This window comes from Rhineura floridana, chromosome 5, assembly GCF_030035675.1.
Source record: "Rhineura floridana isolate rRhiFlo1 chromosome 5, rRhiFlo1.hap2, whole genome shotgun sequence".
Lineage (NCBI taxonomy): Eukaryota > Metazoa > Chordata > Lepidosauria > Squamata > Rhineuridae > Rhineura > Rhineura floridana.
This window is the reverse complement of record NC_084484.1, coordinates 101,696,627-101,714,480: the sequence shown is the minus strand read 5'-3', so window position 1 is coordinate 101,714,480 and position 17,854 is coordinate 101,696,627. Positions and strand designations below refer to the sequence as shown.

General features: G+C 41.4%; 1 protein-coding gene and 1 long non-coding RNA gene across 2 annotated transcripts in view; one reads left to right on the top strand and one right to left on the bottom strand.

The window, feature by feature from the left end:
• Positions 1–807: 807 nt before the first annotated feature.
• On the bottom strand, positions 808–10,568 carry ATP5PO (ATP synthase peripheral stalk subunit OSCP). The gene is made up of 7 exons (XM_061627734.1): positions 10,464–10,568; positions 7,005–7,055; positions 4,538–4,648; positions 4,116–4,245; positions 3,823–3,935; positions 2,363–2,449; positions 808–996 (listed from the first exon to the last, which is right to left on the bottom strand). Exons 1-7 carry the CDS (start codon positions 10,491–10,493, stop codon positions 883–885), a joined length of 636 nt encoding a protein of 211 aa, XP_061483718.1. The 5' UTR covers positions 10,494–10,568; the 3' UTR covers positions 808–882.
• A 23-nt stretch (positions 10,569–10,591) lies between these two features.
• The window catches only part of LOC133385196 (uncharacterized), a 60,918-nt gene continuing 53,655 nt past the window's right edge, over positions 10,592–17,854 (top strand). Inside the window, exon 1 of the long non-coding RNA XR_009762811.1 lies at positions 10,592–10,753. This is a non-coding gene — a long non-coding RNA (uncharacterized LOC133385196). The remainder of the gene's footprint in view (positions 10,754–17,854) is intronic.

The window sequence follows — 17,854 nt, the reverse complement described above, 5'->3', positions numbered from 1 at the left end:
TTGCTTTTTTAAAATGTGTTCTTAAATTTGTGCATTTGTTTTTAATGTTTTAAATTGTTGTAAACCGACGAGAGAGCTTCGGCTATGGGGCGGTATACAAATGCAATAAATAAATAAAATAAACAAATAAAAAGATTTGGCTGTTCTTGGCATGCTGAATTGATCCCAAGACAAATACAAGGTCTGTTCTTGTACAACTAGTCTCTTGGCTACTAGCCATGATAAATTACTTCTACACATATTGCGTGGCTGTGTAAGATCTGATACAAAAAAAGTTAAAGCATAATTTTGGGTATTTGTAACTCAATCCTTATTCATTGTATGTAGAAAAATCTCATTTAATTCAATGAGATTTGCTTCCAAGTACTCAGCCTCAAATTTTAGAAAAAGAGAAAAATTGAACAATCTCTGCTCTTAATGGCCAGCAACACAGCCCACTTTGTGTTTTAAAATTAATTAGCAAAAAGAAACAGAGGTTACATAAGTCATTCCTTTTGAAGGATTCCGCAGAAGGTTCATTCACATATTTAATGGTTCAAAAGTGCAGATTAAAAAGTGTATGCTGGCCCATAAGAACAAGAATCAGTCACTTTTAGGAGGGTGGCTTCCTCGCAAGCATTTTACAGAACCAAAAATGGAATTTCAGTACAATTGCATTTTCCAGTTTTGCAATCACTAGCACGGGGGGGGGGGAGGAATAATTATTGTAAAAATGGTCTTGTAGATGGTATTAAAGCCTAAGGTACACTAAATATCGATCCATTTCAAACTATCAAATCCAAACACTGAAGTACCAACAACAACTACTTAAGGAGACCCATTTTTATTGTTTCCATCATAGAACTGAAAAGGCTTTAATGAAAAAACATCTCAGGGTGAATGCTAGACAGTCTCTTTCATGATCTTGCTTAATTTCTGAATCTTGGTCTTTGTAGACATGTCAGCGTATTTATCTCCAATGCTGACAATCATTCCTCCCAGGATTGTTGGATCAATCTAGGAAAAAACAGGAGCATTTCCAATTAGACAGCAGACTAGTGGGAATGACTGGCTACATATTATTCATTATTAATTAATTAATTAAATTAATATCCTGCCCTTCCTCCTAGAGGGAGCCTAGGGCAGCAAACAAAAACACTAAAAGCACTTTAAAACATATTAAAACAAAACATCTTTAAAAGCATCTTAAAAAGCAATTCCAGCACAGACGCAGACTGGGATAAGGTCTCTACTTAAAAAAGGCCTGTTGAAAGAGGAAGGTCTTCAAGTAGACACTGAAAAGATAAGAGATGTCACCTGTCTAATATTTAAGGGGAGAAAATTCCTGTGCCACAAAAGTCAGTGCCACAACACTAAAGGTCTGCTTCCTATGTTGTGCAGAATGGACCTCCTGATAAGATAATATCTGCAAGAAGCCTTCACCTACTGAGCACATTGATTTACTGGATATTGTAACAGAAAAGGCTACAATGCTTGCATTTACACCTCATTAAATCAATAGTATTAAGACAGATTTCATAACATGGATATAGATATCAAGTTCCTTTACATAGAAGCATTTTTATAGGTTGCTCTAGCTCAAACTCTTTACATTTTGTTCAAAAACAGTCCTTATACAACAAACTTTACAATGCTAGAACAAAATGCGACTTTATATGTCTAATATTTACATATGTATCCTGTTTCTTTTGACTGCTCTGTTGTCAAGGTTTAAATGTTCTCTCTTCAGAGGTCTGAAAAAATACTAGGATTAGGATCTTAAATGGGACAAAAGCCAGAATGTCCATTTCACTAACCATTCTCCTCCCTGTTAAAGGCTGGATAGAAATGTGAGATCTGTTGTTCTTCTGTCTCTCTTTGTCTATTTGTCCCTACAAATTATGACAGGGATAGGGAACCTCTGGCCAGCGGGCCAAATTTAGCCTGCAAGGCCATTTCCCAAACCATGCCAACCTGCCTCACACCATGTCAGGTGTGATGTCACGTGGGGCAGGGAGAGACATGATTGGATCAGTTGCACATCCAGTCTCCCTGTGGGGAACTCAGTTGCACAGCTGAACCCTACAGCAGGGTTGAATAAAGATGTCAGGTGATTGGCAGGTGGGTTGTCCCACAGAGGTGGGGATAGAAAGCAATCTGACCTGCCGAACTAAAAAGACTCCTCACCCCTGGTTTATGGTAAGTCTGGACAACTGAACTGCCCAATTTGCATTAGATACATTTGGAAAGTGTTTTATTTTTTAACTAAGAGAGGCTTTCTAGGACTGATTAAGAAATTTGGATTGTTGAGGTGGCCCTTCATACCTAATTTACTAGAGAAATTATTTTGCTTTACATAAAATGTACATAGTTGTAGCCACACCTTTGTCTCCAATTTCAGTACTTCTCCTTTAGCTAAAAAGCCATTCAAAGCTGTCTTCAACTCAGGAAGATGGGCTTCATCCAAGGGCTAAAAGGTTCAGACAAAAATATAGAAAGTTAACATGTAATACTGTAATAGAAAGAAATGTATGTCAGACCTGGGGCATGAACAACTAGAAGTTCCAAGTATCTCTAGGTTTGGAAACAGAATGAGGCTGCATCCTAGCTAGTTTAGTTGATGGCATTTTGATATTTTAATTGTGTAAACTGAAATTCACTTTTTAGGAGACAACATGTCTGCAAGACCCATTTTACTCCATGGCATTTTTTGAGTAAAAAAAACGGTTTTAAGAAGTACCATACACTCACAAGTATGTTTTCAGTATAGAGATGTAGGGCCTGGACTAAATCAAAATTAGCTACATTTAATTTCTTTTTTAAAAAAGGAATCTTTCCAGGTACTACAATGTAACCTAACAGTCTTTCATGAATCAGTTCTATAAGGAAAGAGTAAGATAAGAAGACTCCCTTTCCCCTTCTCTTATTTTGCAAGCCTATTTTCTATTTTGCATGGAACAAGAGTGGAAAAATGAGAAGAGCTCTAAGAAATGGACTGGCAGAATGGTATATAGGATGTAGAGCAGTGGTTCCCAACCTTTATGAGTACGGGACCCCCTTTATAAGCTTAAAACCTTTTGTGACCCCCTCCCCGCAGGGAGGCAGGCTGGCTGCCAGGAAGGAAGGGGAAAAGCAGCCTTTATTTGCAGCCTTGCTTCTTTTTGCTTCACAAAAAAAGCCGTCTCCTCTCATTCTGAGTAAGGGTGTCGTCAGCAGCAGCAGTGCAAGGAGATGGCAGTCAGTGATAGTATTCCCCTCTTCTTCCTGGTAGCTCCACCCTCAGCCTCCTTTGGCATCTGCCATGTGTTCTATAGGCAGATGCCTGCCCTTGGTGTGCCTGAAAGACACTCTGGCACTTCAGCAAAAATCCTCCCCTCTTGTTTGGGGCAAGGGGGAGGTGTCATCTGCAGCCACAGTGAGAAGCAGAAAGTGTCCAGGGAGTGAAGACTAAAAAAAAAATTCACTTCTTTACTATTTGTGGCCCCCTCTGATTACTTCGTGCCCCCCTGGGGGTCACGGCCCCCAGGTTGGGAACCACTGATGTAGAGTGCTAATAAAACTCTAAAACTTGGTAGCCTCTAAATGTTAGACTACAATCCCCTTCAGCCCCAATCTGCACAGTCAAAGGCAAGGATGAGTTATAGTCCAAAACATCTGGAGAATAACAGGTATGGGAAGGCAGCTTTAGACTATCTATGAAACCACCAAAGACTCTCCCAAAATAGCCAAAAAGAGTCTAAGGCTGCAATCCATTTCTACTCAGACATAAGCTCCACTGGGTTCAATGGGACTTACTCCCAAGTAACGTGTATTGGATTGCAACCTTATATGCCATTTGCTTACCTGAGCAGTGGTTACAGAGCATAGTACTTCTCCACGGTATGCACTCATAATCTTACCAAATGCAGAAATTACACCTGGAGTGTAACGCAAGCGACCATTTTCAGCAAGCACATCTGGGGGGAAGGGGGAAGACTGAGTAAGTATTACTTATATACATTCAAACTGTACACTGTACCAAAAGTGCAATGAAACACTGACAAATTGTAAAGTAAACCTCCTTCCAGTCTATTATTCAAAGCACAGTTGTGGAGCCCAACCCATATTATTGTGTACATCCATCGATTACTACTTACTGATAAAGTTGACGGTGACAGGTGACAGTTTCTCTTTAAGTAAAACATCATTCACAGTCTTTTGCTTTACTACACTCTTTATGTGAGGGTTCATGACAATGCCAGATAGTTTAGGATCCTTCATAAGTGCCTGGATTTGTAATAAAAGCATGTGTGGGTCAAAATCAGATCTGCTTCTAGTAAATTCGATGACTGCAACATAATTAGAACTGTCAAAAGGTATTTAACAGGTGCTCTTAACTAAATCATAGTAGAGCAGGTTTAAATCCTACTTCTCTGGCTCTATAATAAACCATGGGAATAAGAATTTTTCCTTAACCAAGAAGAAAATATCATAAGCAAAAAAGGGGTTGCATCAATTTCTTCAGCGAAAATCAATACAGTACTAAGGTGTGCAACAGGGATATACAAAATCATATTACCATAACTCGAGCCAGCTCTTTCTCTATCTGTTCCAACTTCTTCTGCTTAGAAGCAGCAGAGTAGAGTGCAGTGGCATATCGGCCTTCCAGCCCATATACTTGAATTGGTGGCTTCGGGGACGGACGGACACAAAACAAATTATAAAAATTAATGCACAAGACAAGACTGATGCCGGATAAAATTTGCAAAAGGTGCTCAAGCACATTGCAACCTAAGGAATCCCACTCCATAGGATACAGAGATTTAAGATTTCATTAAGAGGGGCCTTACAACAATATATTTATTTATAGAAGTATTTATATCCCACCATCTCATGAAACATCAGGGCAATGTACAGCAACATAAAAACCAGTAAAAGCATGACAGAACAATCATTCAAATGACTGCCTACTTGAGAACAGTTTAAACAACTGCATAGGCCTGTCAGCATAAAAAAGTCCTCGAGAGATGCCTGAAAGTCAAAAGTGAGGATGCCTGCCGAATCTCTGCTGGAAGAGTGTTCCACAGCATGGAATTAGCAACATTAAATGCCCAACTTCTGGTTGAGACCAGATGGGCTTCTGTAACATGGAGGACAACTAACTGCTCCACCAGATTATCTCAGTGATACTGTAGCATATCCCTGGTATGTGTATTACCCAAGCCTCTGATAGAAGGAACTTTTGTCTCAGGATCAAGGATATAGTTCTCTCTTGGGAAGGGGTGCCAATTGCAAGGGTCCTCACTAAGGGAGAATCTGTGCCTTAACAGACTCTGGCCCTGGTTTTCTCAGGGGAGCTACAGACCTCATTTTCCCCAGCTCCTAACTTAACATTGTATTTCTAGGCAACCTTCCCCTTCCCCCAGTTTTCTTTTTCAACTGTTTCCCAATGATCCATTGCCTAATAAGCATGGTGGGGAGGAGGCTTCTCCCTTAGGCTACATTTTCAAAACATTTTTGTATTTCTGTAAACTTCGGAGTTCTCCCAAGAATGTTGATACCTCCCTGCTGTGCATGAGTGTTGCCATTTTGGTTACACAAAAATTGGCACTCACCCCCCACCCCAAGCATTGCTAACAGAGTGAGTGAATTAAAACTAGAACACTTAAAAGAAAATAGAATCCCCATGGTCCACTGATGAGTTTAACAAAACAAAACTGCACAGTTAGGATTACTTAACATTAAGGCATAACCAATTTGTGTTAAATAACCCCACTCTTGCTTAAGAACATGAGGGAAATCTTGCAGATCAGACCAAGATCTATCCAATCCATCGGCCTTTCCAGGAATCCCAGCAACTAACAGATATTAAGTGATCTACTGGAAACTGGTCAGTGACAAGTGTTCAAGACAAAGGCATGCGATGTCCACTAAACTCACTACACAGCAGCTGGATCAATTTGAAGAGCTGGTTGCTTGCGTCTGTCACTACATGATTACTAGCTACGCATATGGACATCAACACTGATTTAAGTGACACACGTGCTCCTGCTTTCTGTATTCATATCTTGTCACAAATATATCTAAAATCCTTATATTTATTTGGAACTAAATCACACTAACACCAGTGGAGTCTCTTTCTAGATAAGCATTTTCAAGCTCTACAGGTCACTTCAGTCGTATATACTTGCGACCTGCAATGACGTCCATATTACTGTAACACTTGCACAAGGTCATTTTTGTACTGCTATACCAAAGTACTGGATACCCCTTATCTACACGCTATCCTAAACAATGAGCACTCCTAATATCTTCTTAACAGCTGGAATAGCACAGTGGGGAGGAGAGCCTGGCTAGGAGTCCAGAGTCTGTGAGTTCAAATCCCCACTCATGTCTCCTGGGCGTCAAGGGCCAGGTAAAGATCACCCCCACAGTGAGTGGCTCAGGGGTTACATGCCTTGCCACCTGTGGGCAAGCTGCATAGTCCCAAGGAGCCCAGTTGCCCCCCAGTTGGCAGTTGAGGACAAGGAAGGGGCTGGCTTGTGCAGCTGTGGCAAGCTGAGCAGGCCCTAGCCAGCAGGGGAGAACTAGCCTCAGAGGGAGGCAATGGTAACCCCCCTCTGAATACCGCTTACCATGAAAACCCTATTCATAGGGTAGCCATAAGTAGAGATCGACTTGAAGGCAGTCAATTTCCATTTTCAATATCTTCTTATATGGGTCCTAGGCTATGGTCTGGAGGCACATAAGGCCAGCACCCTGCTGAAGCTAAGCAGGGTCAGGTGTGATCAGTGCCTGGATGGGAGACCACCTGGGAACCATATATAAGCCGCCTTGGGTTTCTATCATGGAAAGAAAGGCGGGGTATAAATAAATAAGTAGAATGGGTCACTATTAAATTGAATCAAGGAGCAATCCTATACATATCTACTCAAAAGTCCCATTGAGTTTAATGACACTTATTCCCAGGCAGAGAACTGCAGACTTAAATTGCACAAAGGCTTTTTAATTATCACAATTTTTTTAAAAAAAATACTCAAACTTACCTGTACCAATTTTGATACTGGTCTGATTAGAGAGGTACTGAAGTGACGGACCTACAAGAAGAAAAAGTCATTTACACTCTCTTTTTTAAAAAACAGTGGATAATATCCAACATAATAATAATAATAATAATAATAATAATAATAAATTTAATTTCTTTGTCGCCTATCTGGCCAATGGCCACTCTAGGCGACTTACAAAATCATTAAAATACAATTAATAAAATACAGTAATACAATATAAAAACAATACAACAACAATATTAAAACTGGGCAGGAGGCATTACAGTTATAACAATTAACCCTCCCCGGATACCCCGAAGGCCTGTTGGAAGAGCCAGGTCTTTAAGGCTTTCCAAAATACATTTAGGGAAGAGGCGTGCCGGAGATCTTGTGGGAGGGAGTTCCAAAGAGTGGGGGCTGCCACTGAGAATGCCCACTCTCTTGTACCCGCCAATCTGGCTGTTTTTGTTGGCGGGATTGAGAGAAGGCCCTGTGTGGCCGATCTTGTCGGACGGCATAATTGGTGGCATTGAAGGCGCTCCGTGAGATAAACTGGGCCGAAACCGTGTAGGGATTTAAAGGTCAATACATTTAAACATTAATCATACACACAGTAAACCCATTGAAATAAATGGACTTAAGCAACTTACTCAAAGTATGACTTGGCCGAATATCACCAAGCCAAAAAAATACAAAAATTCCAAACATAAACCGACGTGATCGTAACATGACTAGCAATTGGTACTTTGACTAGTGCTATTAGTAACCTAGTTCTATGGAAGTCAAAAGGATTTACTTCAAAATAACTTCAGTAAGGATTAGGTTAAGAATCAGGCCATCCTGAAATTGACTTGTATATATTCTGTACATTTTAACCTGCTATAACTTGAGGCACACAAATATAAGATACTCTCAGGAGATACTTCAATAGCTCTGTCAGTTAGACAAAAGATCCCAACTCATACCAGCATTGTGTTCCAACACACAGCAAAATGCAATTATAATTAATAGTGATGTCCTTACTGTCACATACCCTTAGCAAGTGCAAATATTTGACCTTTGTACTCTAATACTATAGGTATGGTAGCAAAATTGAGGTGATCGGGGGAGGTGTCTCATCATTAGCCCTCTATACATTCAAACTAGCATGACAAAATGTATTATTAAACTGAAACCAAATTATGTAGAATTCAAGCTATGTTGAGAAAAATAATCAAACATGGTGAAGAATCTTTGTCTGATGTAAAAGTTAATAGCATATATTCTGAGAGGAGAGGGGCACCAGGAACATTACTCTAGTATCTGCAAGAGATTCTTATTGTCTAGAGTACAATCCAAGTACTGATTTTGACTTCTAGAGTTTGAAATAGCTGGGAGCTGACATAACTAAGAGAATGTCTCTTCTTGCCAAATCACATACTTGTACTGATGGGAGAGCTCCTTAGGAGAATCACCACACCAAAATACATTTCACTGAAAAAGACATTCTTAGCAGCTGCCCCAAAATGCAGGCACTTCCTCTGGAAACACAAAGTCTGTCTGAGCATCTAAGGCTGCAGTTGGACAACAAGACATAATCTGGATGCTGTGTACATGTAAATGCTTCAAACCTACCTGTTTAACTATTATTTTAATCAATTCTAAATTTAGCACTAACTAAATTGGCACTGACTTTGGGCAAGATAAAAAAAAATCTAAACAAAAACACTTTCTAGTAATCTCTTTGGTCTGAATAGAACAAATACACTATGCTAAATAGTTTTTTTTAAATAGCAGGCTACATCATTTTGAACAACAGATTCCATCCAAGATGACACTGGCAATGAGGCTCCTAGAAACAGGGCATGCTATGTCAACTCAGGCACCTTTTGCAATGGGTCTCCGGATGCTGAGAACTACTACAACTGCCTTCACTGCAAAAAATAATCAGGTGTGGAGGCAATGGTCTCCAATTGGCTGTCTCCACGTGTGCAAGGCAATGCTACAGCACACAGATTAGAACTCAAGAATCTTATTTGTCTTTTAAGTCATTTTGCATGGCTTTCTCAACTAGCCAGTTGCATTCAGCATTTCTCCCCAAGAGACAAGCATCCCCAAACACCAAGGCAGACACAACCTACGGATAAATGCATCTCTCAAACACAAAACTCCTTCTCTACCCCCCCTCAGCTCTGGAATGTTTTTTTAAGTCCCTGGTTCCTCCTCCTCGGTGTTTCTCATGTAGCTTTCATCATAGGCAGGAAACCCCACAAGTCTCCTGTCAGAACCCTACCCTTGGTTACTATGACCTACTGAAGGGAGATCGGGTCTGGGGCAAGATCCACACAGTCAAATGAAACAGGGCAATGGGCCATAGCTCAATATCATAGGATATGTCCTCCATGTGGACGATCCCAGGTTCAGTCCCCAGCATCCCCACACAGGGGTGGGCAAACTCCATCTGAAACCCTGGAGAGCCGTTTCCAGTCAACAATACTGAGATAGATGGACCAATGGTCTGCCTCAGAGTAAGGCAGCTACATATGTGACAACGTAAGGAGAGTGTAGCATAAGAACATAAAAACCGCCTGCTGGATCAGACCAATGACCCATTTAATCCAGCATCCTGTTCTCACAGTGGCCAACCAGATGCCTCTGGGAAGTCCACAAGCAGAACCTGAGTGCAAGAGCACTCCCTTCTCCTGCGGTTTCAGGCAACTGGCATTCAGAAGCATACTGCCTCTGACTATGGAGGCGGAGCATAGCCATCACTGGCTAGTAGCCATTGATAGCCTTATCCTCCATGAATTTAAAGCCCTCTAAGTTGGTGGCCATCACTGCCTCTTTGTAGAAAAGCATGCCATAGTCCAGCCTTTCCCAACCAGTGTGCCTCCAGATGTTGTTGGACCACAACTCCCATCAGCCTCAGCCAGCATTGCCAATGGTCAGGAAGATGGGAGTTGTGGTCCAACAACATCTGGAGGCACACTGGTTGGGAAAGGCTGCCATAGTCTAACTTTGTGCTGTGTGAAGAAGTACTTTCTTTTGTCTGTCCTGAATCTTCCAGCATTCCGCTTTGTTGGATGTCCACGAATTCTAGTGTTATGAGAGAGAGAGAGAGAGAGAGAGAGAGAGAGAGACGTCTCTCCATCCACTCTCCCCAAAGTAGACCAGCTTGCTAAGGTTTCTTCCTCATCTTTTGTTTATTTTTACCGCGCTGGGTTCCTTCGGCAGGAAAGACGGGATATAAATTCAAATAGGATATATGAATGGAAACCTTGGCTGCAGACCATACGCACATCAGCCCCACAACCCCTGCAAATCCTCGGAGTGCCACCTCTCTTCCTACAAGAATCTTCTTGTTCTCACCCTCACAACAGCACAAGCGTGCCCAGTCTCAGAAACCAAAAGAAACACCTTTAGGTGCAGTAAAAGCCCCCAGCAGGGCCACCTCTTCCTCCCCACAGCTTCACAGCTCACCTTCTGAGACAACCCCGCTGCCGCCGCCATCTTCTCCTCCTGTAGGTCAAACCGGGCCCTTTCCTGTCCTACCTACAACAGCAGCGCATGCGCAAGGCCTCGACCCCGGTCACGCAGACACATGGCTTTCTGGGAATCGTAGTTTCTGTAATGCCGTCCACCCGAGTTGGGGGTGGGTGGGAAGCAGTAAGGCGGAAAACCATAAATTTGCATTAACGAAAAGGCTGACTATGTGACGTTGGGTCTCGGGGCAATATTTTTTCCTCAATCATAGCGAGGAATACAGCGAGGTAAACAGCTTTGCGTTTTAAATATCGTGCTTTGCAAACACTAGTGCCTGTATGGTGAGAAGAAAAGAAATGCTTAATAGAAGCAAGGCACGAAGTTTTTTTTTTTAAATGAAAAAGAAGCATCATTTACACCTCAACCATAACTTACTGACTTTTCGAAGCGAAGCTTACGGCTTATGTTGCGGTCGTACGGACACCCGTTTCTCTAAGTAGCTGTTTTTGTTGTTGTTATGTGCCTTCAAGTCGAATATGACTTATGGCGACCCTATGAATCAGTGACCTCCAAGAGCATCTGTCATGGACCACCCTGTTCAGATCTTGTAACTTCAGGTTTGCGGCTTCCTTTGGAATTAATCTATCTCTTGTTTGGCCTTCCTCTTTTTCTACTCCCTCCTTTCCCCCCCAGCATTATTGTATTTTCTAGTGAATCAGGTCTTCTCATGATGTGTACAAAGTATGATAACCTCAGTTTCATCATTTTAGCTTCTAGTCACAGTTCTGCTTTAATTTGTTATATCCTATTATTTGTCTTTTTTGCAGTCCATGGTATGCGCAAAGCTCTCCTCCAACACCACATTTCAAAGGAGTTGATTTTTCTCTTACCTGCTTTTTTCACTGTCCAACTTTCACAGCCATACAGAGATCGGCAATACCATGGTCTGAATGATCCTGACTTTCGTGTTCAGTGATACGTCTTTGCATTTGAGGACCTTTTCTAGTTCTCTCATAGCTGCCCTCCCCAGTCCTAGCCTTCTTCTGATTTCTTGACTATTATCTCCATTTTGGTTAATGACTATGCCAAGGTATTCATAATCCTTGACAAGTTCAATGTCCTCATTGTCAACTTTAAAGCTACATAAATCTTCTGTTGTCATTACTTTCTTCTTTTTGACGTTCAGCTGTAGCCCTGCTTTTGTGTTTTCCTCTTTAACTTTCATGAGCATTTGTTTCAAATCATTACTGGTTTCTGCTAGTAGTATGGTATCATCTGCGTATCTTAAATTATTAATATTACTCCCTCCAATTTTTACACCTCCTTCATCTTGCTCCAATCCCGCTTTCCATATGATATGTTGTGCATACAGATTTAACAAATACGATGATAAAATACACCCCTGTATCACACCCTTTCCTATTGGGAACCAATCGGTTTCTCCATATTCTGTCCTTACAGTAGCCTCTTGTCCAGAGTATAGGTTGCACATCAGGACAATCAGATGCTGTGGCACCCCCATTTCTTTTAAAGCATTCCATAGTTTTTCATGATCTACACAGTCAAAGGCTTTGTTGTAATCTATAAAGCACAGGGGGATTTTCTTCTGAAATTCCTTTCTCCGTTCCAATATCCAACGTATGTTTGCAATATGATCTCTGGTGCCTCTTCCCTTTCTAAATCCAGCTTGGACGTCTGGCATTTCTCGCTCCATATATGGTAAGAGCTTTTGTTGTAGAATCTTGAGCATTACTTTACTTGCATGGGATATTAAGGCAATAGTTCGATAATTACTGCATTCCCTGGGATTCCTTCTTTGGAACTGGGATATATATTGAACGCTTCCAGTCTGTGGGCCATTGTTTATTTTTCCATATTTGTTGACATATTTTTGTCAATATTTGGACATATTCAGTCTCAGTAGCTTGTAGCAACAATATACGGTTTCGGCCCAGTTTATCGGAAGGAGCGCCTCCAGAATCACCAAGTATGCCGCCTGACGAGATCAGCCTCACAAGACCTTCTCTCGGTTCCACCGGTTAAAACAGCTAGGCTGGTGCGGACCAGAGAGAGGGCATTTTCGGTTGTGGCCCCCACCCTCTGGAACTCCCTTCCTTTTGATCTTCGACATGCTCCCTCCCTACAGGATTGGGGTGGATTAGTTTTATACTGGATTAACTGAAGGTTGATTTTAGATTAATTATGCTTGTTTTGATATGTATATTGTGTCTATTTTGTGTTTATATTATTGTACGTCGCCTAGAGTGTCCATTGCCCCGGACAGATAGGCAACTCAAAAATAAAATTTTATTATTATTATTATTAGCAACTCTATTGGTATGCCATCTATTCCTGGTGATTTGTTTCTTCCGGTATTTTAAGAGCAGCTTTCAACTCACATTCTAAAATTTCTGGTTCTTCATCATACGGTTCCTCCGTGAATGAATCTGTCATCCTTGCGTCTCTTTTATAGAGTTTTTCAGTGTATTGCTTCCAGCTTCCTTTTATTTCATCTCGGTCAGTCAGTGTATTCCCCTGTTGATTTTTCAACATCCCTACTCTCAGTTTAAATTTCCCTTTCATTTTTCTAATCTTTTGGAATAGGACTCTTGTTCTACCCTTTTTGTTGTCCTCTTCTATTTCTATACAATAACTATTGTAATAGTTCTCTTTGTCCCTATGTACTAGTCGTTGTATTGTTGCATTTATGGTTCTGACCGTGTTTCTGTCTCCTTTTGCTTTTGCTTTCCTTCTCTCTTTAACCATTTTAAGAGTTTCTTTAGTCTTTCTCTCTTTTTAACAAGAGGTATTGTCTTTTTGCATTCTTCCCTGATAATGTCTTTGACTTCACTCCATAATTCTTCTGGTTCTCTGTCAACTACGTTTAAAGCCTCAAATCTGTTCTTTATTTGATCTTTATATTCTTCTGGGATGTTATTTAAATTGTAGTTTGGCATTATGATTGCTTTGTTGTTCTTCTTTACCTTTACCCTGATTTTCGATATGACCAGTTCATGATCTGTACCGCAGTCTGCTCCTGGTCTTGTTTTTGCAGAAAGTATGGAACTTCTCCATCTTCTGTTACCAATTATATAATCAATGTGATTCCTATATTGATCATCTGGTGATGTCCACGTGTACAGTCATCTTTCTGGTTGCTCAAAAAATGTGTTTGCAAGAAACGAATTATTGTCTTCACAGAATTCAAGAAGTCTTGCTCCTGCTTCATTTCTGTCTCCTAAGCCCCATTTCCCCACAATTCCTAGTTCTTCTCTGTTCCCTACTTTTGCATTCCAATCCCCCATGATTATCATCACATCTTGTTTTGGTGTGTGATCAATTTCCTCCTGTACTTCTGCGTAAAATCTCTCCAATTCTTCTGCTGCTGCTTTTGCTGTTGGAGCGTAGACTTGGATGATGGTTATGTTAATGGGTTTCCTGTTTAATCTCCTTGATATAACTTGCTCAGACTTTGCATTGTAGCTCCTAATTGCTTTTGCTACATCACTTCTCACTATTAAAGCAACCCCATTTATTCTTGATTTCTCATTTCCTCCCAAAAATATTTTGTAGTTGCCTGATTGAAAATGTCCCATTCCCATCCATTTTAATTCACTCATGCCAAGTATTGTAATGTTGATATGTTCCATTTCTTGCTTGACAATTTCTAACTTTCCCTGGTTCATGCTTCTCACATTCCATGTTCCTATTGTGTGCGTCATACAGCTCCGAACTCTCCTTTCACATCTGTGCGCATCGCCCTCTGGGCCTTCCTCTGAGTTTGGATGCATCTTAGTCTGGTGTCTCAGCTTTGACCATTCCACCTTGGGTGCCCCTGCTAGGAGTCTAGCCTCTAGGTCTAGACTCCTGACGGCATTGCTCTCAGCTTCTTCAACACTCTCAAACCCCCTCACCATGTTAAGGTGTGCATCCTAAAGTTGCTGTGCATTTTCTTTTTCTTTTTCAGATGACTACTAAGATCCTCCCTATGCTGTCCCTGTCAGCATGTTTTCTTTTATTTATTTATTTATTTATTTAATTTATATCCCACCCTTCCTCCCAGCAGGAGCCCAGGGCTGCAAACAGAAACGCTAAAAACACTTTAAAACATCATAAAAAGACCTTAAAATGCATTAAAACAAAACAACATTAAAACATTTTAAAAAAAGCTTTAAAAACATTTTTAACATTTTTAACCATTCTTTTTGTCACTTAGTATGACTCAGTTTTCAGCAAAGAATAACTTTTTACCCCCAAGAACTGCCAGCCTCCTTTTTTTATCTGTTTTCCTAAAGCGTAAATATTCATATTCTGTACCCCTTTCATTATCTCTTGTTAGGTTAGGGTGTAATCATTACCAACTGAGGGGCGGTAGGATTTGGAAGACTATTCCAGAACCTCAGATATGCTGCTGCTGCCACCATGATGGATACTGGCAGCATATGCTGGCAGAAAATTGCACCAGCAACATTATTTTGCCAGCCAAGATATGTTGACGGAATGGCTAAAAAGGGACGAAGTTGTGGATGGGATGATGGGAAACTGGAGTTGTGTGAGGTGCTTCAGAGGCTTCAGATCCCTGTCTGGAAGGATACCTGATGACTGGCAGTAATGGAATTTCTGCTGGCTGAGCCACTGACTGGGGGCTGATGGAGTGGCTCTGGTGTTATTTTGTGTAGTGTGTGTGGTGATGCAGGGCATGTGTGCTAAGGGTGTGTCCCTGTCATCATAAGATCATTGGCTCTCTCTGGCTGTCAGCAGTATGTGGGCATCCTTGACCATTACGGGCACAAACCCCAATTGGTGGACTGTCAGTTTTTACAGGAATGCTAGGGGCAGGGTGGGTGGTTTTTTTACAGTATTCATTGGTATGGAGTACTGGCACCTCTTTTGTTTGCTGCCCATAGCAGCCAATTTGTACTGGCACCTACAGTACTTTTATCAATATATGAGTATTGGCATCTCCTTTGTCAACAAAAAAGCACAGGCTGGGGGTGTCTTTTACACCATTTTTGTGTTATCTAGTGTATTTTTCACCTCCCCTGCCAGGCTGAACACACATTGGTTGTGGGGGCAGTGTAACAGTGGTGTATCTTTGACCGTGGCATAATGCAAGTGTAGGGTTACTCACATGATCAATGCAAGAAATTCACAAGTTGAAGCACAATGGTGGCAGAATGCCCACATGTTCTTACTCTGTCCAGTGTACACACACAAGTACAACTAAGAAGTCAAGTTGCCTCTCCCTACATAAGCCCTATGTCACCATGACCAGATTCACACCAGCAGCATCAGGAAATGAAGGCAGCTGTGCTCTCTGTTACCTTCAGCAGCATACGTTGCCTCTCGCACCAGCAGTATAGCACCAATATTGTAGTTACACCAGTGTATCCTTACAGTGGTGCAATGCTAGTGTAGACAGCAGCATATTTTGATCATATATTTGGCCAGTGGACTGGATATAACTGTAGGTTTGAAAAGTATCTGAGTGCTTTGATTTGGTGATATGTAGCAAACTTCCTATGGATTGTTTCACATGCACATTGTCATTACTTGATGCCTGCAACATCAAACGGTGGCTCACATGGCTGAATGGGCTATCACAAGCAGAAGTTTCATATTGCAGTGTTTTTCAGTGACTCTGTTCACACATTCAGCAGCCGATCGTCAATTGTTGATCTATCAAGTGCATATGTGTTCAAGCCCTAAATCTTTTGCATTTCTCTGCCTCCAGTCTTCATCCTGATAAAAACTGTGATCATCCTGGACCTGAGTGAAAGCATGTTTATGCTGTATTTCTTGCCAGAGTAAGACCTAGTCTACACATGCATCAGAACTGAGTGGTAATGAGGTGGCAGAGTCTTGAGATGGTAGAATGGATGGCATCATTTCAGAATGCAGGCAGGGACATCAAAGAATGCTTAATCACAGAAAAATCTCCCTGCATGTAGAAATCTAGCACAGCAGAAAGTGACATCCTAGATGTGTGTTTGTTTTTCAGTTGGTGGGGAATACATGATGGTTGGGGCATTCAAAAATGGCACGTTCCACCTAGAGTCAACTTCCCCATCTCATTCTGCTGCAAGTGTAGACCAGACCTATGTGAATTCTCCATTCCTGAAGAATATTATGAAGATACAAATGGGAACCTGTGTAAAATAATAGCGAGTGGAGGGGCTGTAGTAGGATGTGGAAGATGATTCTGTGTTCCTCTGCATGGCCATCCCTTACCCCACTTCCTCATGCATTTACAAAGTTACTCAAAGGCCCCTGCGAGCCTCAGCACTTCCAAACAAAACTTCAGCCGGGCCATTGTGGAATGAATAACATGGCTGCCCATTTACACACACATCCCCAGCATAACACAGCTGATTTGGCCTTTGTTCGAAAACACTTTGGTTTTCATTGTTGGAGTAAAAATCTTTTATGCTTTTATTGTTAGATTTTCAAGTAACTTTGTCATTTTGATTGTAAGCCATCATGGAGTCCTGTGAATCAAACAGGCAGCTGAAAAATAAGTGTCCAGCAACTTCAGCATTTAACAAGAACCAACATTCTTTTGGTGGGAAGACTTTGGTGAGAAGGCAAACACAATGATTTGGGTACAGCTAAAGATGTGAAGACCCAAAAAAAATCAGGAACAAAATGGGAAAAACATTTTACCCCAGTTTTACAGTCTTTTTCCAGCCCTTCACATTTCTAGGTACAACTGAACAGAATATGACGTATTGAGGGAGGGATGAGTGACCGTGTGACTAATCCTTCCATCCCAGCCTAATGTAACTGGCCTCAGCTAGCAATGTATGTACACTGGCCTACTGCTGAGAGAGTACCAGTGAACTGTATCTAGGATGTGTGTACTAGTTACAGAACAACTTAGGAGTGGTGGGGATGGACCATGGGCTGTCTTGCCTTATCCCTGGGCTGTGGTACACATTCCTTCAACTTGCACAGTGCAAATTTGGCAGGAGATGCTTTGAACACTAGATGCTGCTGTTGCTACAGACTGAGTCCTGATAACTAATAGAGTCAAATTTGGAGAATGGCATTATTGTAATACCTTAACCTTGATGTTCGGCAGCAACTGGGAGAAAAAAGTCATTAAGGGCCTCTCCCCATAGATGGCAGCTGGCAAATTGGCCATTACAGTCATTCTGTTTCTCACGATCCATTCCATCCCCTTAGCACTTTCAAGCAGAGAGGCGGGAAGAGATTGAAGTTAATGGGTGAGCCATGAGAAAACATGAAGCTGCTTTATACCAAGAGGAAAGGCTGTGGCTCAGTGGTAGAGCACATTCTTTGCATACAAAAGCTCCCAGGTTAAATCTGAGCATCTCCAGGTAGGGCTGGGAATGCCCACATCCCCATTTGAAACATGGGAGTGCTGC

What these genes read in the sequence shown, in the direction of transcription:
- ATP5PO (XM_061627734.1), bottom strand. Translation starts at nt 10,493, where the DNA reads ATGGCGGCGGCAGCGGGGTTGTCTCAGAAG. An exon ending in GCTCTGTAACCACTGCTCAG is followed by an intron (nt 2,450 to 3,822) that starts GTAAGCAAATGG and finishes TGAACCTTTTAG; the next exon opens with CCCTTGGATGAAGCCCATCT. An exon ending in TACTGAAATTGGAGACAAAG is followed by an intron (nt 997 to 2,362) that starts GTGTGGCTACAA and finishes GTTTTTTCCTAG; the next exon opens with ATTGATCCAACAATCCTGGG.